This window comes from Triturus cristatus, chromosome 2_2, assembly GCF_964204655.1.
Source record: "Triturus cristatus chromosome 2_2, aTriCri1.1, whole genome shotgun sequence".
Taxonomy (NCBI): Eukaryota; Metazoa; Chordata; class Amphibia; order Caudata; family Salamandridae; genus Triturus; species Triturus cristatus.
Genome location: NC_140582.1, coordinates 677,441,651 through 677,467,696, shown reverse-complemented (window position 1 = coordinate 677,467,696; position 26,046 = coordinate 677,441,651). Strand labels below are relative to the sequence as shown.

At 46.3% G+C, this 26,046-nt stretch overlaps 1 protein-coding gene across 3 annotated transcripts in view; it reads right to left on the bottom strand.

Annotated features, from left to right (window-relative positions):
• NEIL3 (nei like DNA glycosylase 3) overlaps positions 1–26,046 on the bottom strand; it is a 133,806-nt gene that overhangs the window by 103,157 nt on the left and 4,603 nt on the right. For 2 of the 3 annotated variants that reach the window (XM_085641871.1, XM_085641873.1), the window contains exons 3-4: positions 13,766–13,887; positions 665–799 (exon numbers count right to left, since the gene is read on the bottom strand). In XM_085641871.1, the coding sequence (XP_085497997.1) occupies positions 665–799; positions 13,766–13,887 (257 nt within the window). The remainder of the gene's footprint in view (positions 1–664; positions 800–13,765; positions 13,888–26,046) is intronic. The other variant, XM_085641872.1, reaches the window with a different exon arrangement.

Below are 26,046 nucleotides of genomic sequence, written 5' to 3'. Positions count from 1 at the left end.
GAGAGGGAATTCCCTTCTTACACATAGGGCACTTTAGCATGTGCAACACACTTTTGGATCTAACACGTAATTTAGTATAGATCTCACTCTTCACATTATGAAGGTCCTGAGGAAAGCCAGTATATATTAAAGGCCTGGCTGAAACATGTAGACCGTCTGTCGGATGCAGGAGTTCTTAATTACCACTCCACCTACATCCACCGCCTTGTTTTTATTACTGCCAGAGGCCCAAACATTAAAAAAAAAAACCTTTGGGTAATGGGACCACTGGACAATTTTTAAATTTCACCTTCACACCACCTTCACTGCACACTCAGTAATATACCAGCTCTGCTGCAATACAGGCGTTGTAGCACACCAGGGACATACTCTATGTCACCAGGTGGGCCCGATGATGAAGCATGGCACCAACTAGGTTGGTGGGTGAGGGCTTCATAAAAAGAAATAAGCTTTTTCTTTTTATTACAAAATCATTTAGGTTTTGACCACCGTATCACGTCCACTTAGAATAGTGCTCTTTGATGATACATACTTTTACTATTACCTCATATCCTTTTTTCCCCGCCGAGATAAAGCTAGATTCTTCTTTGGGATAGTTTTATGCCGAATTTGAAAACACTCTACTGTTATTACTTTGTGAATTGGTAATATAACAGTTTCTCACCTGACATCCACAGTTGAATCAAAGAAACAAATAAGGTCTTTGTCGAGCTGAATTTCCAAAACTGCTGCCGCTCCACGCAGTCCCTTCATTTCGGTTTGATTGATCCGCATGGAGCCATTCATGCCAAAGTGAACCCTAGCGAGATTAAAAAAACGACCACATTACATTACTCTGAATTAACAGAAATAGTCTCTTCTGCCAAGGCTAAAAACATCAGCCCTTCCCCATCAGAAACGAGGAATCAACAAGGATGGTGGAGATGAGGAGAGAGGAAGGCAAGTTCATATCAAACTCTATCAGAAAATTTTCAGCACTAACATCTTTATTTTCTCATTAAAGGTATGCAGGGCTTACACACCACACAAGCTCATTGATGCTCCCAGCAGAACAACCAACAGAACAAACATTGGCAAACCAAGATGTCTGACTTTAATGTGCGAATACAAGCAAGGGCATGCGTTTTACATCAAGGCCAAACCTAGTCTGGGTTTCCGGTATGACTGCGCAGCATGTGATTATAAAGCCCTGCATACCAGCACATTTTTCAAGTCTATGCAGTACTAGCAAAGATGGTTTAGAAAGAATACGAGAACAGTTCAAATTAATAAAAATGGCACAAAAACTGAGGCATTATTTTATCCCATCTGCCGAGAATATTTGCCATGTATTTACCCCCTAAATAAGCCCTACCCGATCACAGATGTGTGTGCACTACCGCATATTAAAAAGCAAAGATACCACAACAGAGTGATCAGTCGGTGGGTCTCATGAGCCTGGGCTACAGACTCTTGACTGATATTACAGCTCAGGACTAAGGACAGAGCATCTAAGGGCCACCGCTGACATTGTAACACAAGTAGAAAAACCAAGCCCTTAAAATAGTAGTCATCTTGTCAGTGTCCCCTTAAAATCACACACCACAATAACACATATTCAGTAACTGGACCCATACGTGCATTTGTAATGCAGCTGCATGCCCACATCCCATGTGAGATCTTAGCATTTATCAAGCATTGGCAAAGCCATTAGGTCTCGCCTATGTGATAGCTATTGGGTTTACCAATGTCTTTTAGCCATACTGTACAGCAGCGTAGCTACAGTCAGCATGGCTAAATGCGAGTGGCTTAGAGCCGAGTGGCAGAGAGGAGAGTGGAGAAAAATGGAATACAGTAGCTTAGAGTGGAGTGACAGAGTGGCACAGAGTACAGTACACTGGAGTGACGTAATATATCACAGATGTGTGTGCACTACCGCATATTAAAAAGCAAAGATACCACAACAGAGTGATCAGTCGGTGGGTCTCATGAGCTTGGGCGACAGACTCTTGACTGATATTACAGCTCAGGACTAAGGACAGAGCATCTAAGGGCCACCGCTGACATTGCAACACAAGTAGAAAAACCAAGCCCTTAAAATAGTAGTCATCTTGTCAGTGTCCCCTTAAAATCACACACCACAATAACACATATTCAGTAACTGGACCCATACGTGCATTTGTAATGCAGCTGCATGCCCAAATCCCATGTGAGATCTTAGCATTTATCAAGCATTGGCAAAGCCATTAGGTCTCGCCTATGTGATAGCTATTGGGTTTACCAATGTCTTTTAGCCATACTGTACAGCAGCGTAGCTACAGTCAGCATGGCTAAATGCGAGTGGCTTAGAGCCGAGTGGCAGAGAGGAGAGTGGAGAAAAATGGAATGCAGTATGTTAGAGTGGAGTGACAGAGTGGCACAGAGTACAGTACACTGGAGTGACGTGATATAGTGCGCCGTAGAGTGGCATTGTGTGGAGGGGTTTAGAGCAGAGCGGTGAAGTGTAGAGTAGAGTGGAGTGGCACAAGGTAGACTGAAGTGGCATAGAGTAGAATGGAGTGGTGTAGAGTGGCATAGAGTGATGCAGAGTAAAGTGGCATAGAGTAAAGTGGCATAAAGTGGCGTAGAGTAGCATATAGTGGAGTGCGTACAGTGGTGCAGAGTGGCATAGAGTAATAGTGGGTGTTAGCAACTAAAACGTCACTAGTGATGTCAGTTAGGGTGAAAGAATAATGAATAAAAAAAACGCATGCCTATGTTAAAAGTAAGAAAGCACATTGCACGTCCATGAACAATACCGAAATGCTTTTAAATAAAATAGTGCATTGCAAAAAGATGAACAACAACAAAGATGCCGAAGAACACATGTACTTAGTCCTGCTTCGGAAAGAAGCTAATAAAGTGAGGTAAGCCTATGGGAGCCAAGCATGCGAAAGACTGAAAATGAGAATGACAATATAAACAACTAACGGAATGCTGTTGGAAAGCTTAGCCCATTGAATTGTAAACAATATATCTCGCAGCACAGTGCATGCGCCAGTTATATCACCCAGGCCAAAGGAAGTGCAGACAGATTTAGCTTGGCACTACTAAAATGGTGACATATTTTGCAACAATCACATAGTAGGTGACTTTTATGCTGCAGGAAGCGTTTCACGAGTGTATTACAGACAAAATAACTTTTGGGAGAAGTTATGTTAAAACGTGAATAAAATCAGAGCAAGTTTAACAACACTCATTGAATTGTGTGGTCACAATTTGAAAAATCTATGTGAAAAGGCCAGATGGGATTGCTAAAAGAGAAACTGCAAGAAAGGCCATGGAGAATGTGGTCTATTTTGAGTCGAAGGTCGCAAAATGTGAATGTCAACGTAATAGAAAAAGCATTGAAACCTATTTCTGGTCCAGTCCAGACTTTCAACAAAGTTTATAAAGATAATAAAAACGTTTCAACAAAGTTTATAAAGATAATAAAAAAAGTTTCATTTAACTGTTAATTAAGTATATGTTGTTGATCTGACTACTCTAGCAATTCATAGGAAAAGCAAACTGGACCAGGTAAAATGGAGGTTATGACTCTCCATTCTAAGCAGGGCCGAACTGGCCGTAGAGGGCACCGGGCATTTCCATGGTGTGCCGCCTGGGTGGGGGCCGGTTTTGAGCTCCTGGGGGGCCATTTTTTTAGGTCTCGCCTACGCAGCACGCATGCTCTGCAAAGGAGAGAGACCCAATGCCATTGGCACAGCTTTGGGGGCAAAAACGTGCACGCGTTGCATTGCTTGCGATGGCAACGCGTGCATGTCTGGCGATTTCGTTGCGGGAGCGCGCGGCGCCATATGGTCGCACGCTCCCGCAAGGTAATCTTACAGGCCCCCTCCCCTGCGCGATTATAGCAAAAGTAAACAAGCATTGGCATAGCCAATAGGTCTCGCTTTTGGGACCTTATAAGTATGTTTACTTTTGCTATAATCGCGGCACATAAAGCGCGGGTGCCGCGATTATAGCAAAAGTAAAGAAATAGAAAAAAACATCTATTTCTTTACTTTTGCTATAATCGCGGCACACGCGCTTTTATGTGCCGCGATTATAGCAAAAGTAAATATACTTATAAGGTCCCAAAAGCCAGACCTATTGGCTATGCCAATGCTGGTTGTCACTGGGGGTCGGCAATATCGGCCCCCGTAACAAAATCGGCCGAAATCCGGCCTTAGCTAACCCCTCGGCCGCATCCCGTTTCTCCCCCAGGGGGGAGCTGGCCGAGCAGTTTGCCAGGGCTGGTTTCGGTTCCCTGACTGGCCCTGATTCTAAGTAGCAGTTTGTAGAAATGCTTTGCAAGAAGCTATTAGAATCAGTTTGATGAAAATCAAATTAATATTTATATTAGTGTAGAAACCTGCTACGAATCAATCTCTCCTGTAATTACATAATAAATGGAAAACCTGCAATTCCAGTATAAAAACCTGCCTCTAATTTCCTTTCTGCTGTCTAGTTGCGACTTCTCCAGCAGCCTGTAATTAGAACACAATGTATCTACCCAACTGTAATAACGCAGTAAAGTTGACTTTTGACGTCATAATGCTTGCTGCCATGGCCAGCAGCCAAGGCGAAACACGGGTCATGGAGCACCATTGCAGCAGCAGTTTAAACAAAAACAGATATTGGTTGTTCGTTTTTATGAATGTTTTTTTCTTACATGAACAGTGATTAACAGAAAGGAGAGATTTATGGTAACATGTTAATTGTTTCCCACTTTACTCATTATAGAATTTGAAGACTCTACAAGTTACTGCTCATTGTGAGCAAGTCCTTTTAAAAATCAAGTAAACTGATAGTCATATATTGTAAAACTAAACGGTACTAAGGGCGTGATTAGCTGTTATTTATTGCACATGATACATAACGATACGGGTACACAATTTATCGTGTGCAATACTTAACACCTATCAAGAGTTTGTGGGGAATAACATGCGGATTTGGGGGTTTAACGCACCAGAATCAGCATTGGACCGTAAACACAGCACAATTTCCCCTGTTAAATTTCAGCAGGTTGAACCTGCCGAAATGTCATACCAGCCGAGTTATTTAACACATCCGATGTTCATTGGATGCGTCAAATACAGCCAAATCGTAATTCTGACCCGTGCGTAAACAGGGGTTTACGCACAGGTCGGAATTTACCTGCCCACCTGCAATCAGGCCTCAGGTGTTTTTGGTGTGTTTAATTTCGAAGTACAGATTCCGCTTTTATTTTTGGTGCCTACAACCATACAATATCCTTCATAGGAGGGAACCAGACACTAAGGTTTTAAGAGATTTGTGCGGAGTGATATAGTGATCATATATTTTAAGAGATAAAATATCTTTTGGCGTACATTTAAGTATACTGCAAGTCGAAGATGGTGACTGAGTAAGTCGCAAAGAACTGAGCCCCGTGAGCCCAATCCTTCACAATACATTCTCCAGAGATCCTGACCTCTGGCACATCCTGTTTCCGGCTTCTTATACCCGCCAAAACCATCTGTGTGGTGGCACTGGCCCAAGGAAACCCCCGATTGGACTGGGTTTTGACCCACCTGGGTCTTATGAGCCGCAGACTCGGTGAGGGCAGTGGCTGCGACTAAGCTTGACTTTACTACACATCAATTAATGAAAAGCCTGTGCGGTAATTCGGACTCGACTTCATGGTTGCCTGGCCGTGCTGACTGCTGCAGCTCCGTAAGGTGGATCCCTCCTCCCACTGAAACACAGCCGCAAACTGGCTGTACCGCCCAGCCAAAACAGGGGCGGGATCGGGGCCTACTGCCCCCCTTGGATTGCTCTCTACTGGCTCTCCTGCACACGCCACTGGCCCTCATCGCCTAGACTAGTGGGGCTCCGAACGAGGAGCACCAACCACCGTGGGGGTCCCCCTCCTCTCTCCTGGGACTCCGCTGAGCTGCCTCAGTCCGTGGCTGAACCCCATCCATCACGCCGTGACCTACACCGAGAGGGGTCCTAGGTGGTGGACTCTCCCCTAAGCTGAAGTGTAGTCGGGGCCGTGCGGTGTCACCTGTCTTGTAAGTTGCGTGGCCAACAGTGATATTAGCGGCAGACCTCTCCCTCCCTGAATATACAGCCGGATGGTCCTGCCCTCCATCCTCCTCCTCAAAACCGGTGACCTGCCTAAGTGGCCCTCTCCCACCCCGCTGAGTACTGGTAAACATTACCTTAGATGCGGGGGCACACCCTGATGGTGAAGGTACAACCACGCTCAGCAGCACCTGACCTTACTTGTGGGCCGCCCCTCGGCTAGACCCTACTTGATTTGCTACAGGTAGGGCCTTTTGAGCTACTGCACGAGCAAGGTGCCACATCCTGGCAGCACAGAGGTCCTTGATCTGAATAGTGTGGTGTGCATCCAGTAAACTCAAACACTCAAGGGCACGCCTGACTAACTAGCAGGAATTATAATCCACCCTAAACAAGATCGGGCCACTGAGGCCACAACAGAGGCAGCGGCCCAGAGGGGAGTGCCCTGCGTCCTCCTAATGCAGCAGTACAGCTCACTCCATCAGACCACTCCTAGAAATTCAACGAGATCCTAGAGGTAGTTCTGGACATTAAATCATCCCCGGCACCTAAAATAGATACCCTGGGAATTGACATGGGCCTAATGTGCGCAGACCACAAGAAGTTGTAATACTGAGTGGAGGAGTAATCCAAGTTGGCAATGCTCAGGCCGGTCGTTGCGTAAACGGACTCTCATCTCAAAGCCCTCCAGGAGAAGTTAAGCTACCTCAAGAAGTGGGTAGAGGATCATGAGGGTCGCTCACGTCGCAAAAGCGTGAGGATTGGGGGTCTGCCGGAATGCTCAGAGGGCCCCAGCTTCGAGCTCTACCTAGAGAACTGATGGAGTGGCGGGGATGGTGGGGCCTGATACATGTTCCTTTACTTATGTCAGTCAATAGACATATTGCAGCGACACACTACCACTTCCAGACTTGGAATGTCAGGGGCATGGCCAGCTATGTTAAGAGGTATTGCATCTACCAATACCTGAGGGAGCAAGGTGTTCACATAGCCTGCCTCCAAGAGACCCACTTATCTTCCCCTGCTCAATAGGGGGTGCGAAAGAAATGGAGAGGTACAGTGATGGGGACCACACACTTGAGACACGCCAGGGGTGTCTTGATATGGGTTGCTCCTGGGGTGCCTCTATCAGTGTTTCAGTGCTACACACTAAAACCAACCTGGAAGGGAGGTATGCAGTGGCGGAAGGATAACTGGCTGGGTTTTCAGTTTCTCTGGTATCATTGTACACCCCTAACTCCAACCAGGCACTCTTACTAGACTTGTTAACACAAGCACTACTAACAACACACTAGTTCAGTGCTTTGGGGGAGGGGGGATACAATTGTGTCCTTTACGTGGTGATAGATCGTTCCCATTTAACGGCCCTCAGTGCACAATCCCTAACATTGACAAAACACCTGCAGCAGTGACCACGCCCAGGTTTCAGACGCCTGGCGCGGCTTCAACCCAGTAGCTAGGGAATCCTCATATTACTCACATAAATAAAATCCACACCAGAATAGATATCTTCTATTGCAGCGATACAGATATACCTGGATGCACTGCATCTCCCACAATTGCATGTGTCACATCGGACAGATTTTGAAGCCCAACTCTCTGCAGCTGAAATATCACAGACACTCAAGTAAATGTTGAACAGTAAGATGGTTGGTCCGTGAAATTCTATGTCGACTTTGCAGCACAGCTGACAACACTCCTACAGGTCTATGAATCTGCATATTCTACAGAAATACTCCAACACTCTATGAGTGAGTCAGTACTATTGGTGCTCCCCAAACCTGACAGGGCTCCCTTGCTGATGGGTCTTATTGACCGTTGTCCCATTTAAATACAGACTATAAGATACTTGAGAAAGTGCTGGCCAATAGGCTGATACCCATAGACCAGCATCGAATAGAACCCAATCAGAATGGTTCCATTCCCAGTAGAAACACCTTCTTAAATATACAACACCTTTTCATGATAATGGACTCCGCGAAAACATCCAGAGCCAATCCTTGGGAATCTGCCCTGGACATAGAGAAGGCGTTCAACACTCTGGGGTGGGATTACTTGAAGGAGGTCCGCTGCCAACTGGTGGTGGGACTGAAGTTCCTGGCCAGGGTTACACTGCTTTATAACGCAACGGTGGCAAGGGTAAAGATGGGATCTACCATATCTGAACCACTACACATCAAACCTGCCACAAGGCTGGGTTATCCCCCATCTCCGACCATCTTCGCTCTGGCCATGGAACCACTGGCATGCGCACTAAGTGCCAGGGCTCCAGAGTGGGGTCTTTGGGTAGAGGACCAGTGGCAGACAATATCACTTTATGGTGACGACACGCTGGTTTACCTGTGCGAGGAGGAAGATAGCACCCAACGACTGATTTTGGTAAGGCCTCTGGCCTAAAAGTGAAATAGGACTAATCCCATCTCTTCCCACGGAGCTATGATACACGCACATTTCTGGGGATTAGAGTTTATCACACAAAGACCTGGTAGGCGGCAATATAGGGAGGGCACTATCCGATGTGAGAGGCTCCCTACCTTTTTGGTTGGGCCTTCCGCTCTCCCCTATGAGGCAATAGCCATTTTCAAAATGCTGGTACTTCTGCAACTACTATATTTCTTCTAGGCAATACCAGTCCTTTTGAATAAAGGATTCTTGACAGGGCTACTGTGGCTCTTGATTACACAGATATGGGGCACCGGGATGGGACCATCACCAAATGCAAAAGGGCACAGGAGATGCCTGCCAACATTGATCTGCCGATGCCACAGATTTTGCACACATGATGTGGGAGGGCCCCTCCATAAGCATCTTCTGGGACGAGATACTAACCCATATCTCCCGCACACTGGATTGCCACTTGGAAAAAGACGCTCCACATTGTTTATTAGGTCTCACTGCCTGCAATATTAAATGCAAATCTCTCAACAAGTTAATCGACCTGACTCATGTTCTCGCCAAACAGCAGGTAGCGACGTGCTGGAAGTCAGCCCGTTTGCCACCCCCTAAAGCTCTCAGATTTATGCCCTGGGATACTGGCTGAACAAGACCTGCTACGCAGAGTCATGGCGAGTCGTGGGTGCATGCCTCGCCTCCTGACTGGGAAAGATATACGACTACAGTGGAGGTGAATTTGGACGGGAGACTGCCCTGAACACTGCAGCGCATAGTATATATTTATATCTTATGTTACAATGGGAGAGCTCTGGGGCGCTTCCTCGTCAGCGCGGCGCTCCCGTCGCGCTGAGGGGCCTTGCCTTAACCACTTATGCAGTGCACTACTAATACGCCTCCCCCCTCCTCTCTTTCCACCCCGTCCTCTGGGACTCCGCTACCCCACCCTGGGGTTCTCCCTCCTGGGGATGATAGTTAGTGGGGGGGGAACCTTTGACTCCAGCCCAATGATGCATGTCTCAGATTATATGATCCTGCGACTCTTGTTTCCATCAGTCTTTTACTCATTCCAAGGCTTAGCAGCACACAATGACGTGTAGGCAGGAGAGTATATTATAGGATGTTAAGGCAGTTCATTCATATCAGATTTAATATGTATTCCACATTTGACGTGCTGCTTAATGTACCTAAAGTTATAATGCACTGGGTTGTATAAACTTCTTAAAATGCCAATAAAGATCCATTAAAAAAAAAAGTATACTGATCCATGAACTTTAAATCAACTCAGCCCATGGCCTCAGGCTTCTGTAAGGTCATAGAACTCCTCGTTGATTTGCAATATCCTTTATAAAATATAGCAAGGGATATTTTATCCTATCTATACATGGCAAAAAATAAACCTGTTGCCGTACAACTTCCCTTTCTCTAGCCAGCTGTTCATTTTAGAAAAACAGATCAGAAGAAGGAAAAGCCAGTCCTTGCTATCCCCAATTAAACTGCTGTTATGATGCTGTGACCTGCATTCACTTTGGCTACTGGCAGCACGTATTATGACGACAAAACAACTGTAATAACTTATTACAGTTGAGCAGCTATGTCACTTCAATATAACAGGTGATTTGAGATGTCACAACTCGATTTTAACAAGGAAATTAGTGATAGGCTATAATACATGTATTTCAGGTTTCGATGGGATAAGGTACGCTTTGCTGGGGAACCGCTTGTGGACGCCCCGTGCCCGGTTGTCTTATCGGTAGACTTAGAGAAGGCTTTTGATAGCCTGGAATGGGACTACCTTTGCACTGTGCTACGGAGGTTCGGCCTCGGTGAGGGCTTCATCAGATGGACCAAGGTTCTGTACGCCTCGGCATCGGCCAGGGTTCGGGCGGGACCGCTGATTTCCTCACAATATCCGGTGGAGCGAGGCACGAGGCAGGGATGTTCGTTATCCCCACTTCTCTTTGCGCTGGCGGTGGAACCACTTGCGCTGCATCTCCGGTCGGGAGCCCATTACACGGGCCTGTGGACTCCTTCGGGCCCGCACTACATTTCGCTGTATGCAGACGACCTGCTGCTCTTCCTGGAGGACCCGCTCGCTGCCTTACATGGAGCTGCGACGGCGCTCACGGAGTTTGGGGAGGTCTCGGGCCTCCGAGTGAATTGGACTAAGACCTGTCTTTTCCCGGTTCGCAGGGGCACCCCTACCCCTGCTCTAAGTAGGGAGATTAGATGGGAACCCGACTGCTTTAAGTACCTGGGGGTGTACGTCTATCATGAACCTTCTGACCTCCTGGATGGGAACATTGCCCGCGGCACTCGAGCACTTCGAGGCAGTATGGACTTCTGGGCCACGCTACCGCTCTCGGTGGCAGGGCGGATTGCTTTGCTTAAAATGGTGGCGCTTCCCCGGTTGTTATATTATTTCCGGACACTACCGATCTGGGTCCCACCGGCCACGTTTCGACTATTACGATCAATGATAGTCGGATTCCTCTGGGGCTCGGGCCGCCGGCGGGTGGCCCTCAAGACCCTGATGCGGCCGAAGGATGAGGGTGGGCTTGCGGTTCCGGACTTCGAAAAGTATTATTTAGCGGCGCAGCTCCAGACCTTCACCCAGGAGATTGCCCGGGAATTCCGAGGCCCAGAAGACAGGAGGGGAACGGGTATGGCCAGGCATGTTCTCTCCTTCATAGCGATGCGACAACGGTTGGCCTTGCAGGACTTGTCGATGGAGGAGCGGACCGTTCGCCTGTGCTGGAACCGAGCTCACGCCCGGGGCCACCTGAGAACACCGTATGCGCCCGAAATACCTCTGGGGATGCTAACGGCTTTGCCCCATGGTGGCGATTGGTCACGGTTGGCGAACTGGGAGGACGCCGGCCTACAGCTAATAGGTGACCTATACGAGGACGGGGCGCTCTTGCCCTTTCAGGAGCTCATTGATCGCTTCGGGATTCCCCGTGGCGACTTTCTGCTGCACTCGGCCCTTGTCCGAGCGATCCAGGCGCACTGGAAATGCGGGCAGGAGGAACCTCCTTTATCCCCGGTATGCCAATACGTGATGATGTCTGCGGGCACGGTGAAGGCGGTCACTTGCCTTTACGGCAGACTGATCAATGAGGGGCTGGCTCCCCTCACTACTCTGAGAAACCGTTGGGAGGAGGACATTGGCAAGGAGATCCCGGAGACGACCTGGTCCCAGCTGGTGCGGCGAGCCTGGAAGGGCACACGCCACGCCCGCTTTCAATTGGTCCACTACTACGTGCTCCATAGAGCATATCTGACCCCGGTGAAAATCAGGCGATATTTTGCTACGAATTCGGCGGAATGCCCCAGGTGCCCGGCCCAGGAGGCGGACCTTCTCCACATGCTGTGGGCCTGCCCGGGATTGTCATCCTATTGGGTAGAAGTGGGGAAGACCCTGGAGGAGACGACTGGGAGATCCTTATCGTTTGACGCGGCGGTGGGACTCCTGCACTGGTTCCCTCATACCCCCAAGAACAAAATATCTAGCAAGTTCATTGATTTAGGGCTGCTCCTTGCTAAACGAGAGGTGACCAGGAACTGGAAGGCGCAAGCTGGTCCGACAGGAAGCCGGTGGCACAGCGAACTTTTGAAGTGGGCGGCGGGGGAGAGCACGCTAAGATACCAGCTAGCTTGGAGGCAGCGTAATGAGAAGGCACAGGAGGCAGCGCTGGAGTGGGAGACGTTAGTGCAGGCCCTTAGGGATTATTGCGCCCCCAGCGACTCTGAAAGTGAGGAAGCAGCTCGCCCCAAGTCCCGATAGACTATTGCACTTTTCAGCTCTGTTGCTTTCCCCATGGGTCCTTTAGCAGATCCTGTTGAGGTTGTTGCCGTGCGCTGATGGCGGGGTTGGGTGGGTTCTCTTTGGTTCGTAGCGTTTTTGAGGGTGGGGGTTTTCTTTCTGGGTTTATAGGCTTGTTTGGAAAAGCAGATGACGGACAGTGGATCATCCGGACCAGCCTCGACATCCTTCTGAGCCCCCGTTGAATTTCGCCGCCCGACCCCAGGGTTGTGGGCTGAATGGCTGTGTAAGAAACTTACGGCGGGGGGACGGAGGGGGGTGTCTCATTGATCTTGCTTGTTATATAATGCTGGTCGATTATGTAACGATTTACTGATTCCTGCAATAAAAATATATTTAAAAAAAAAAAAAATAAGGTACGCTTTGCTGTACAGCATAACAATACTGTAAATCACAAAGAGCTCCATGACCATATAGAGAAGCATGGCTGAAAGCAGAGCTACTTAATAAAGTCATGGAAATCACAGATGACTTGCAAAGCCATTTTAATGTATAGCATAAGATATTTTATGGCTTTATAAAACATGGTCATACCACCACTCATCCGACAAATCACTTAAATACTTGGTCGCTTGATCATTGATATGAGATAATATGGATGCAACCATTAAAAATAATAGCAGAATCTGTAGTGAGAAATTAAAAACACATCAAAAAATTGGTAATAAGCTGTTGCAAAAAAAAAAAAAAAAAAGATGTAATCAGTTTAATGAAATCGGATTTTAAAAAGCAGTAGAACGTGTACCAACACACAGAGAGATGTGTGGGTTTCGGTAATGGCCTACACTATACAAAAAAAAAAAAAGTACTCAAAAACCTACATCTTACCATAAATTTCTCCTTCACATCACTTTTCATTTTAGAAAAATATATCATATGGGCAAAAACAGTTTCAATTGCAACTGTAATTATGCTCCATAACCGGCCTTTCACTTTAGCGGTGTGCTATGGCAGCAGGCTCTGTGACCTCACAACTCAACTGTAAAAAATGATTATAGTGGAGCACCTATGTCATTTTCTTATTACACGGGACTAGGGACGTCACAACTCAACTGTAATAAAGAATTTAGAGACAGGTTTTTATACTGGAATTGTAAGCTTCAGTGTATTATAATGTAATAACTGATTCAATGATATGCCCCAGAGTTGGCTCTTGTATTAATTACATGCTGCAGATTAAAAACTAACTGGCAGGACTTGCACCTATAAACCTAAACCTGTCCTGAACTTCCATCTGCTGTGTATCAGCCACCTAAGGAACCGAGTATTTCTCATAAATGCTTCTAAACGTCCAGTCAGTCTAGCACCAGGAATCCTTCAATCTTTTAGAATTGCTTTTAGACAAAAAACTGTATTTTAAGGCTTGTTTTTTGGATCTACAGGTGCCACGCAGCCAAACATGCAGTTATTGCTCCAATTCTGTTAAGCATAAAGGAATACATTACTTTTTAAAATGAGATATAAAATACACAAAAAAACAATATATGCCACACAACGTACCTTAATGCTTTTAGTCCGAAGTAAATAAAAAGTTCCTTTCCCAAAGTGTCCACACCACTGTAAATGCATCCACAGAGTAACCTGAGAGAATCATGCAGCCTCTGGCCAGGTTGTTGAGCTTTCTAAAAAAATGGAAAATAAATTCCTGGATTTTATTTTAGCACATATCCTAGCACCGACACATCTCCAATTAGAACCTGCTAGCTATTGAAAACAAGCTAGGATGCAAAGATATGCCACACATAGTCCCTTTTTGCAAATGTTTATAATGCACATCCCATAGGAACAACCTACTTTGGTTCATTAGGAATAGAGTGGATACTAGCCTTGTTTGCAAGGCCAGTGCTCCGGTTATCGCTCTCATGTCACCCATCGGCATGTTGCAGTTCAGCAGCTGGAATCAATATAACCTTAATGAGGGGCTTGCCTCACAGGAACTTCTGTAGGGTTCAGATCTTTTTTGAAGAGTGAATGAGGATCGTAGAAGGATCACAACCACAAAATGACTTCCCATTGGTTCGAATGGCAAAGCCTTTACCTCAATTTCCTCCTATCTCTAGGAGTGAGATCAAGCTGCCCATCTTCCTCCCTTTCATTCCACACTTAGGAAACGTAAATAGGGAGTACCACAAGGCTCGCTTTGAGCCTCATACTCTTTTGTGGATGTTTCCCGGGGCACAACTCATTCAAACATGTGGTCAATCCTGCATGATATACATGCATAATAACCGTATATTGTTCAGTCTCAAATAACCCTATTCTCAACAGGAGTCATAATTTACAAAATAGTCTCATTGCAGTCAGCTCCTAGATGAACAACTTATTCAAACTCTATACCGATGAGACAAATTCTAGTTTGGGAAAGCCGATCTCTTCCTGATTTGAAGACATAGTTGGTCCGAGAAACCAGGTACTCCACCCACTCATGTCACTGGAGAATGCAATCTAGGATATTGGATAGACCGAGCACTTTCACTACCCAGGCTGGACTACAGCAACACACTACTCTACCTAGAACCTGTCTCAAAAGCACAGCTCCAGACACAAGTTGATCCTGGACACGATAGTATATTTTATCTATAATCTTCTTTGGGACTCAGCTAACCCCTCTTATATGGCAGCACTTCACTGGCTTCCCATTTCTAAGTTAGAATCTACACATACCACATTGGACTTCATACACATGACACACTGTGGTGGAAGCGCCAAACCTAGCTACAGGTCAGACATACAAAGGCACAGCTTTATATTTTGAGATATTGTGACCAGCAACTGTGAACTCAGACTCTTCTAAAATATAAGTTGTGCCCTGGCCAGTCAGCTGGCCGTTGGCACAGGCTCTATATGCAATTTTTTTTAGGCCAGGATTGATGCACGTATGCTTAAGACTGCATACAACAGATTTTCCTCTATTGCTTGGTCCGTATCAAACAATGCAACACTTCGAGCCTTGAAAAAGCCTTAGGACTCCACACCAACATACAGGGCGAAACATGTGTTGGATGATAATTAAGATAAATAAATGCGAAATTAGTTATTTTACATAAACTTAAACTAGTCCATGAAGTCACTATCTAAATCCTCTGATGAGATGTATTAATGAAACTCTATAAGCTGGACTTTATTAGTACATTAAGCAGAAAAGATTTTTGTTAAAGCATCCACCACAGAACTGGTACAAAGATCAAAAGCAATAAAGTTAATGCCATGAATGCTCTCAGAAAAGGGGCATTACAGAATAAAATGCACATCAAACTAATTAAAAGTCCCAAGTGAGCAGCAAAATCAATAGGAAAATGGACAGCATCCTTTGTAGCATTGGAAAGTCTTCTGGCTCACCCCCCAAATTCAGGGGTTTATATAGGAAATCTTCTAATCGAACAGAATATAAAGTGCAGCTTCATCATGATGTGAGCAAATGTATCACAATTTTAACAAATAAGAGCACAATTATATTAAAAGTCATAGTGCCACGATGAGCCATGCCCCCAACACTCAACCATCTCTCACCTCGTTTCCAGTGCCTATAGGGCAGTGGTATTGAGGGAGCGATAGTCAGGCCCCAGAACTCACAACAATTCGGCCTGTGTTGCATCCTCTCTGGATAAGCAGCTTAGTGAAGGCCGAGAAGAGCAACTTGTAGCTCAGCCTCGACCTCCCGCCCTGCTGCAAGTGTTGCTTAATGCATGGTTTTTTTTTATAGCTGAGGTACGAACTTTCAAATAAAACAAATGTGTAGTTTGAATAGTTTTACTTTACCATATAAAATTATTTCACTGTGCTGAGTGACCTTTATTAAAATTAGTGAACCACAGCCTTTCAGACCAGGCAATGTTATCAATAACTCAAGGGGTAAATCAGCTGATTTGCTTCTCCGATACAAGCCATTATTTTATAGAAGGGGCAAAAACATGGTCTATTAAACCCTATATCCCTAGAGATGCTTGTACAGTGCACATCCTAAAATGAATTATTACAAGGAGCTCTCAAATGTGATTATCTTGAAATGAGGCATAGTGAAGAAAAGTTATTGTCCAGAGTCAACAAGTTTGCTCAAACTAGGAAGCTGTGATTCATATAAGGGGATTTGGATCTGGGCTCAGCCACTAGTATGTGCCCTGGCACCCACATAATTTCTTGAATTGCTGGGGCATGTTATGAAAGTAAGTTAAAAATATATTTTCTTTTTACATAAGATCGGACTATACCAGTGGGAACATCCCTCCTTCACATAACAGGTACATCTTAGGCATTAAGAAAGCAAGCTTCTATCCTTTAGAAGAAAAGATAAAGCGAGGCTATAAGCAGTTTAAGCTTTCCCTATCACAGGACAGGTACAGATTAGACAGAAAAAGTGCAAGTTTGCCTCCTCACAGAACAGTGACAACAGGGCAGTAGCAAAGCAAAGCTTCCCTCTCTCACAGCAAGTGCAATATTCCATTCCCAAAAGTAAACAATCTTTCCGGCAAGACTAGTACAAACTCATTGCTTTCAGAACATGTACAGGTTAGGCACGGAGTGACATGTAGGTTATAGCACATAATCTACAGCAGGTACTTGAGTCAGGAGAGGAAGGTATAGGTGGATGGATTAGTGAATATGCGAGTTCTGGCGCACTCACTTAGGTTATATTCAACTTCACCACCAATAAAGCCCTGCTGCCAGTTACGTGGAATGAATTCTGTGATTTTTTTTAACTACTGAGTAGTAACGGTCACCTAGTGGTTCAATATTTTTGGGATCACCCAAGGCACAACCTAAGTACATGCGATTTGGAAGGCAGACAGGTGCTAACCTCTTTGAAAACGTTTTGAATGCACATGCACAGCTCTGTGCAGTCTCAGTGCTGCAACTGTTAAAAGTGTTGAGGGGCGCTAGACATCACTTCAGTTCTGATTAATGGAAGTGGTCAATCTCCTTCAGACTGCCCCATTCTTCATTAAATGTAGACATGTTCTCTGTGGAAAATGTTCCATGCATTGTAAAGTGCTATTTAAATTATAGCCAATTTCAGTCACGTCACGAAACTCACTTGGACCGATCACTCCATTGTCCACTTCAGCATCTCAAGTCCTCGCACCGCCACCCCCAAGATGACCAGCGCCCCCCACCGCAGTTGGAATAAAAGACCGGCTGGACAGACATTTTCAACACCTCCATCCCTGCTACCGCCACCTACCTCGAACAGGCAGTTAAGAACTTGAACGCCTGGATCATTAAATGCGCCGACAGCATCGCCCCATCACGAGCAACAACCAGACAAAATCCTCCAAAAGGGCCAGCTGGTACACCGAAGAACTCATAACAGTGACAGCTGGAGAGGAAATGACAGCAAGAACACGTCCGACTGAGCAGCCTTCAAGACGTCCCTCAAACTCTACCACTGCTTGCTGAGGGCCACAAAGAAGATAGCAGTAGCCGCACACATTGAAAGCAGCAACACCACCACCAAGGAACTCTTCAACATTGTGAAGGAATTCTCCAACCGCCGACTTCTTTCATAACAAGATTGCAACCATATATTCCCACAGACGCATACCTGCACCACATCTTCAGTCTCGGAAAGCAAAGAATCAGCCAGGAACTCACCACCCTGATCAACAATTCAATAACTACTGTATCATTTCCCGACACCTGGAAACATGCCAAAGTCAGACCACTGCTCTAAAAACCCTCCACAGACCCCAGCAAACTCAAAATCTACCGGCCAATCTTCCTGTTCCCATTCTCAGCCAAGGTATTGGAAACGATCAAGGAACTCATGACACACCTGGAGTAGAACCAGCTACTCGACGCCTCCTTATCTGGCTTCTGCAGCAATCCCAGCACAGGCCCCGCCTGATCGCAACTACTGCTGACATCCAAGCCCTCCTCGAATGAGGAAAAACTGCAGCACTGATCCTCCTTGACCTCTCAGCAGCCTTCAACACTGTTTCCCACCATACGCTGATTGAAAGACTCTACCACATCAGCATCCAAGGGGACGCACTCAGATGGGTCACCTCCTTCCTCACGGTAGAACACAGAGGATCCACTTCCCACCTTTCACCTCCGAACCAAAGGAGATCACCTGCGGTGTCCCTCGGGGCTCATCCCTCAGCCCCAAGCTCTTCAAGGCATATAGGACCCAGAAACCATTCTACTGTAAAAATACTATCTCCAAAATTACTTATCTGATTCCAATGAGCTTGGTGTCTAAAATTATATAAAATCTGTGCTATTTTTCTAAATTGGTCTAAGACTTCTTTTTGAGTGTGTGTCTCACTGATTGAGTCTGTGTATACAACAAATGCTCAACACTCCCCACTGATAAGCTTAAGCTGCTTGACCACCCTTCCACAAATAGAGCACTTGGAATTATTAAAAGTAAACACCTGCAAACCAATAAGGGTCATCCGGACTTTTTGCATGGTGTACTGCTACATTGGTACACTACATTAAAAGTCTGCTTCCTACCTTGAAGGTTCAACAGTAGGATACAAGACTTTGCATTTGCGGATACACCTCTGTCAGGTGATTCCGCAAAGGAATCAACAATTGACTTTAGTCAAAAGTATCTTTTCAATTTTTTGATTTGTTTTTCAAATTTTTTAATCTAAACTTTTAGATCCTTGTGTTAAGTCCCCCACTCCATTACATTAGAAATGTAAAACGCGTACTAGTAAGTTGGGCCTAAAAAAGTATTTTAGAATTTTTTGCAATGCAGGAACTCAACCTGACCCCTTATCTGCATCTTAACATGAGGCAGGTAAGGCCCTTTGTAAGGGTAGTAAAATGGTTACTGGCTCTAATCCTACCAAAGTAACAGAAGATCCTGACACCCCTCTAGAAGAGGAGCTGGACAGTGACCATGAAAGTGGGAACAGTACTCTAGGAGATTGTCCCCTAAACTCAGAGACGGTGATGAGGTACCCCCCCTCACATCTACCCTAAAACTATACCTCGAGTGCCTTTCCCTTGTGCGGGTATGTTAGGCAACCCAGGACAGGAAGAAGAACTAGTAGAAGAGGAAGACGTCTGTATACTGAGGCCAGAGACCCCATGCCTGATGTCACTAGGAGACTGGCAGTGCCTCAACAGTACAGAGACTTCTTACTCACCTTAGCGCATGACATCCCCCTAGCTGGACATCTTGCCCAGTCTAAATCTTGGAGTAGGTTAGTCAACTACTTCTACTGACCAGGCATGGCCTAGATAGTGACGGAGTTTTGCAACTCCTGTGTTACCTGCCACGCCAGTGGCAAGACAGGTAGCAAACCAAAGACCCCTTTAATTCCACTACCAGTGAGTGGATTTCCATTTGAAAGGGTGGGGATTTACATGGTTGCTCCCCTTGACCCTCAAACAGCATCAGCAAACAGATTTATACTGGTAGTAGTGTATCATGCCACCAGGTATCCTGAAGCAATTCCCTTTAGGACTGCCACTGCTCCTGCAGTGGCCAGAGCACTCTAAAGTAGTTTTACTAGAGTGGCTTTCGCTCAGTAGGTGGTTTCTGCTTGTGTAGTTTGACTCGGAAGTGCTGTGTTAGGAGTTCCGGTTTATTTATATGTCCGCGGTCCAAGCGGACGATAAACACTAGAGCGATAGCTTGAGGGTTATAAGCTGTTCCGCCCCACCCTGTGTGCGCTAAAAAAGTTCTCCCACACTGTTCCCTTGAAAAATGCTATTCATATCCGTTAGTCTGCGCTGCATATATCAATTACTGCGATTTGGCTGTCATACGAGCACATTAAGTGTATAATGTGAGTTTAGTCTCAATTGACATAATGGATTTCCACTGATAAAAGGGTTTTTTATTTTTTATTCGAAGGTAAATGGAAAGAGTTATTACTGTGTTTCCTTTGCACCGAATAATATGCAAATCGCACCTGCATTTATATGGATAACATAATTCTTCTTAGTTTTCACTTTGATCACCCTAAAGTCTCTCTTCTATGTATGTATACTATATTTTGTTTATTTATAACTCTATTGTCTGCCTTTTATCCCCGTTAGGATCAAAAGGACAAGTGTTACAGTTAAATAGTGAATCAGATAGACGGTCCAATAGGAGGGTTCAGGGTGTGTATTTCCCTCACCTTTTTGCACCGCATAGAAAGTGAATAAGCAATCACGCACACTCGGGAGGCGCCATCACCCACACTCAAGCAAAACAACCCCATCTTTGTATTTACTGTAGATTATGTGCTTGGCCTTTGTTCAAGGAGAGTTGAGTACATAGAAAAGGTAAATAAAAACATTGAGGCTGGCCAAGAGCTCCAGAAACAGTGGTCTGACCAAAAGACTGCACTGATTGAGTTTCAACCAGGGCAGAAGGTATAGGTTTTGGAGCCTGGGGCATCCAACAACACCCAGGACGAATGGAGTGGTCCCTACTCTATCCTAGAAAGATATGGGGAGGTCACCCACCTGGTAGACCTAGGCACTTGTAGGATCCTACACAGGGTCATCCATGTAATCTTCCTGTTGGACCTGGCCCTTTTTGCAGGGTTATCCCCAAACTTTTTGCCTTCCTCCTGTATGTTACCTGACCTGTTTTTATTGGCTTTAGGACTCTAGGGACTTTACCACTGCCATTCAGTGCTAAAGTGCATGTGCTCGCTTATTTAAACATGGTATGATTGGCTTACACCTGTTTGGCATATTCAATTTACCTGTAAGTCCCTTGTACAGTGGTATCCCATATACCCAGGGCCTGTATATTAAATGCTACTAGGTGACCTGCTGCTCTATTTGAGCCACCTACAGAAGTAGCCTTTCAAACCTGTCTCAGGTCTCTGCCACTGCAGCGTCTGAGTGCACAGTCTACTGCCACATTGACTTGGCATTTAAAGTTACTTGCTCAGACTGAAACTCCCCTTTTACTACATATAGGTCACCCCTTAGGTAGGCCTTTCCTATGGGCAGGGTGCTGTGCAGGTAAATGGTAGGACACGTGCAGTCAGTGTGTGGCATGTCCTGGTAGTGACAAACAGCCTATTTGGTTTGTCACCTTTGTGAGGCTATTCCTCTCATACGTTAGCATTGGGGAATTCCCTTAAAGGTTTTTAAGTAGTAATTTCTGATCTGAAAGAAGTAGCGTTGCAATGTTTGGAATAGTGGTGATAAATCCTGCTTATTGGGGCAAGTGTATTTTTGTACATCACGTCTCGGATAGAATGAGAGCGTGGCTTTGTGCATACTTGCCAGACAGGCATCAAACAGGAAGGGTTGGGTGTAACAGGGTTACATCTGAATTCATCTGCATACTGAATGGTCTTCCTGGGCTGGGAGAGAGTGAGGTGGGTGCACCTACATTTGTATAGGCTGGGTCCTGCCATCACACAAAGAGCTTGTTTACCCCTACTGATGTCTGGAGCCAGGGCTGGGATTGAATAGGGGTGTGGTGCACTTCTAAGATTTCTTTTGAAGTTACCTCCACCTCAAAACACAATTTGGAGTAGAAGTACAGGGTCTCTGACCCCATGATTTTAAAAACTGCGAAGACTTGTACCCAGATGCTGCTGGCTGTATAGACTGCACATTGCCAGAAGGAACTGTTATGCTGCCAGGAAGAACGCCATTGGAGGACTGACTTGTTGGTTGGGCTGACCTGTGGCCTTCTGGGCTACAAGAAGGACTGCCACTTTGCTCCAGGACCCTGATGTGCTGGCCTGCTGCTTGTCCCCTGCTTTGGTGCCCCAATTCTCTCAAGGGGCTTACTTGCAGCCCCATCCCTGTCATTTGGAATCTCAGGCAGCAAAAAGGATTCCACCTGAAACCAGCCGTGGGACTGGCACAGGGTTTTTTTTTAACAACTCAGGGCGTAGAGAGCGCTGTTCTTGGCTCGTGAATTCTACAATGCAGTGCGTGGTGAGCGCGGTTATGGGATCTTGATTACTGCCAACTAGCTTGTGTGGAGCGATTCATGCTGTGGGGAACCCCGACTGATTTACCCCATGTTTCTCCCCCCCTCAGCACGCCATGCTCTAGTTGCTGGAGAAGCGCCTGCTGCACTAAGAAAACCCCCCTCAGAGGGGCCCCAATCAGCTGGACTGGCGGGCTGGATTCAATGCTGCAGCTCACATTGAGAATCCCTTAGTGCGGCGCCCCTTCCCTACGCTCATTGCTAGCACCGGAGAGCTGTGTTCCTGTGTAGCAGCCAGGTATTACTATGTGCAGTTGAGCGGTGCGTGGGTCAGAGAGGAAGCCGCAGGGGAGTACTAGCTGTCCCGCGCTCCCATTGCAGGCCGCCTGGCCCGTTTCAATGAGGCACCTGTATTAGTAATCCTACATGTGGGAGAGGTCTCCCTGCTGGATCCTACTGTGTGTATTTCCAGCTCCCTCCTGTTGAGCCATACCTGGGGGCACTAATGCTCTGGTTATGTACTATGTGACGAGGACTAGCCGCATTACTGATAGCCTGAACTACTGTATACTTTAAATAGGAGCACAGACGCACTGTGCCCTATATGCCCATAAGGGTTTGTGTTTTGTATATCTAAATAACGTAGTAGGAGTGTAGGAACGCTGCACCCTAGGTGTTTATGATATTAGTTAGTACTCAGTGTACGTAGGGTGACATATACTGATTTATAATTTTTCATTCTAACCAAACTGCTGCATAATCAGGCCTTGATGTAATGATGTGTGTCATTTTTTTACTTTGCATTGGCAAGAACACTAGTATTATTTGAGAGCATGCATTTGCGGTCGCAGTGATGGTGTTTTCATGACGTGTGAAACATATAAGTGTTTATCTTATTGCACCAACTGTGACGTTATGGCAATTGCCTAGTTAGAAAAGTGGTTATTGGTTTATGTTGGTTTGGTCTATGTTTAAATTCAATACAGAAACATTTTTATATAACACTGTGCGGAGTATTTATTGTGTCACTGGTATGAGTGTGTTGCGCAAATGCTTTACACATTGCCTCTGATATAAGCCTCTGATATAAGCCTGACTGCTCATGCCAAGCTACCAAGGTAGAGAGCAGGGGTTAGCTTGGGTGTGTAACTCCCGTACCCTGACTAAAGTGGTGGGTTCTGCCTGGCTTAGGTGCATACCCTAGACAACCAGAAGCCTCATTTCTAACACGGCCTAAAATCTTTTCATGACAGGGCTGATGTGACCATGCTGATGGTCACTGATGAGGATCAGGAAAAAGAGAGCCAATCCCTCCCTGACCTCCTCTCAAACAATCCTTAAGATGGGTATGTTGAGGGAGTTGTCTTTTCAGGCACCGTCACTGTCCAACAGCACACTGACAGCAGGCAAGTCCTGGGGCAGTATGGTGAGCTCTTTTCTTTGACCCCTTGTTAGACTTGGCATCTTTGGCGTGGTTTTCCCTGACTTTTTGCCTCTCTCACCTGTATTTTTGATGCGGTGTTGAATTTCGTTTTTGCTGGCTTAGATACTTTGGGCACTTTGCCACTGCTCGTCAGTTTTAAAGTGCAAGTGCTCCCTGTGTAAATTATTATGATTGGTTCTCCCTGATTGGCATATTTGATTTACTGGTCAGTCCCTAGTAAAGTGCACTGAGTGCCAGGGCTAGTAAATCAAACACTACTAGTGGGCTTGCAGCACTGATTGTGTCACCCACAGGAGTAGTTCTGAAACGGTAACTCAGACCTGCCACTGATATGTCTGTGCGCAGTTGTTAACTAACATGTCGACCTGGAAAGTGCACCCACTTGCCAAGTCCTAACCTTCCCTTTTCTTACATGTTAGTCACCCCTAAGGTAGGCCCACGGTACCCATGTGGGCATGGTGCAGTGTATGTGAAAGGTAGGACACACCCTGATCTGTATGGCATGTCCTGAAAGTGAATTACTGCCAATTTCGTTTTTCACTATTGCAAGGCTACCTGCTCCCATAGGATAAAATGGGGAGTTTGTTTAGAACATCTTCTAAACATAACTGCCCCTCGGAACAAGGTAGGAAAATAAAGTTTAGCATTCCTGAACCCAGAATGTTAAAATGCATCATTTAGTGAGGGTGATTTTTACTGGGGGAGGAGTTGGTTCCTAGTGAGGGGGAGGAGTTGGTTCCTAGTGAGGGTGGGGAGCCAGCTGTGATGACCCTTGTCTCACTAGGAGACAGAGAGATAGCCTAAGAAACCTGCCTGCCAGATAACACTAAAGAGTAACTGCCGTGGGTGACCATCAATGGGAGGAGGGTGGAGACTCGGAGAGACACAGGAGCAAGTGTGACATATGTCAGGTGTAAATGGGTGTCTCAAGAGCAGGTCATCCCCAATGGACTTCACCAGCATTTGCTGCGGACATCTCCGAGCGCCTGTGTAAGGTGGTGCAGGTTCTCTTTGAGTGGAGGGGTGGGGGGGGGGGGGGGAGGGGGGAGGGCTCAGGTTCCATAAAGGTCGTTCTAAGTCCGTCCATGCCTGTTGACTGTCCGCTTGGCAATGACCTGGAGAGCTCGCCTTGGAAGGAGGTGGAGCGCCAGGCTCATTTAAAGATGTTGGGACTGCCTGAGTGGGTCTGTGTGACCACTCGGTCAATGGCAGCCGGTAAGGGTGATCAAGAGGACCTGGAGCCTGAAAGAGTGGCCTAGGTGCCTGCCAGAAAGAGGAAAGGCAGGGGGCGTGGGAAACCAGCCCCTGAAGTTCCCACGGTTCAGGAGGAGGCAGAACCTGAGGGGGATGCCCTGGAACCTACAGGGGGACAAGGGGACAAATTGGGAGACCTGCCGGAGCGGACCCACTGGCAGCAGGAAGGAGAGTCCTCCAGGGAGGAGTGCTGCAAGGTGCAGACCGAATGCCCTACTTTTGTTGGTTTGCGGCAGCAGACTGCAAAGCAGGCAGCAGGTGGTCCATCCGGATCACATTTGATTTTTTAGGAGAATGGTCTCCTTTACTGTGAGACTCAGGGCGTAGAGAGCGCTGTTCTTGGCTCGTGAATTCTACAATGCAGTGCGTGGTGAGCGCGGTTATGGGATCTTGATTACTGCCAACTAGCTTGTGTGGAGCGATTCATGCTGTGGGGAACCCCGACTGATTTACCCCATGTTTCTCCCCCCCTCAGCATGCCATGCTCTAGTTGCTGGAGAAGCGCCTGCTGCACTAAGAAAACCCCCCTCAGAGGGGCCCCAATCAGCTGGACTGGCGGGCTGGATTCAATGCTGCAGCTCACATTGAGAATCCCTTAGTGCGGCGCCCCTTCCCTACGCTCATTGCTAGCACCGGAGAGCTGTGTTCCTGTGTAGCAGCCAGGTATTACTATGTGCAGTTGAGCGGTGCGTGGGTCAGAGAGGAAGCCGCAGGGGAGTACTAGCTGTCCCGCGCTCCCATTGCAGGCCGCCTGGCCCGTTTCAATGAGGCACCTGTATTAGTAATCCTACATGTGGGAGAGGTCTCCCTGCTGGATCCTACTGTGTGTATTTCCAGCTCCCTCCTGTTGAGCCATACCTGGGGGCACTAATGCTCTGGTTATGTACTATGTGACGAGGACTAGCCGCATTACTGATAGCCTGAACTACTGTATACTTTAAATAGGAGCACAGACGCACTGTGCCCTATATGCCCATAAGGGTTTGTGTTTTGTATATCTAAATAACGTAGTAGGAGTGTAGGAACGCTGCACCCTAGGTGTTTATGATATTAGTTAGTACTCAGTGTACGTAGGGTGACATATACTGATTTATAATTTTTCATTCTAACCAAACTGCTGCATAATCAGGCCTTGATGTAATGATGTGTGTCATTTTTTTACTTTGCATTGGCAAGAACACTAGTATTATTTGAGAGCATGCATTTGCGGTCGCAGTGATGGTGTTTTCATGA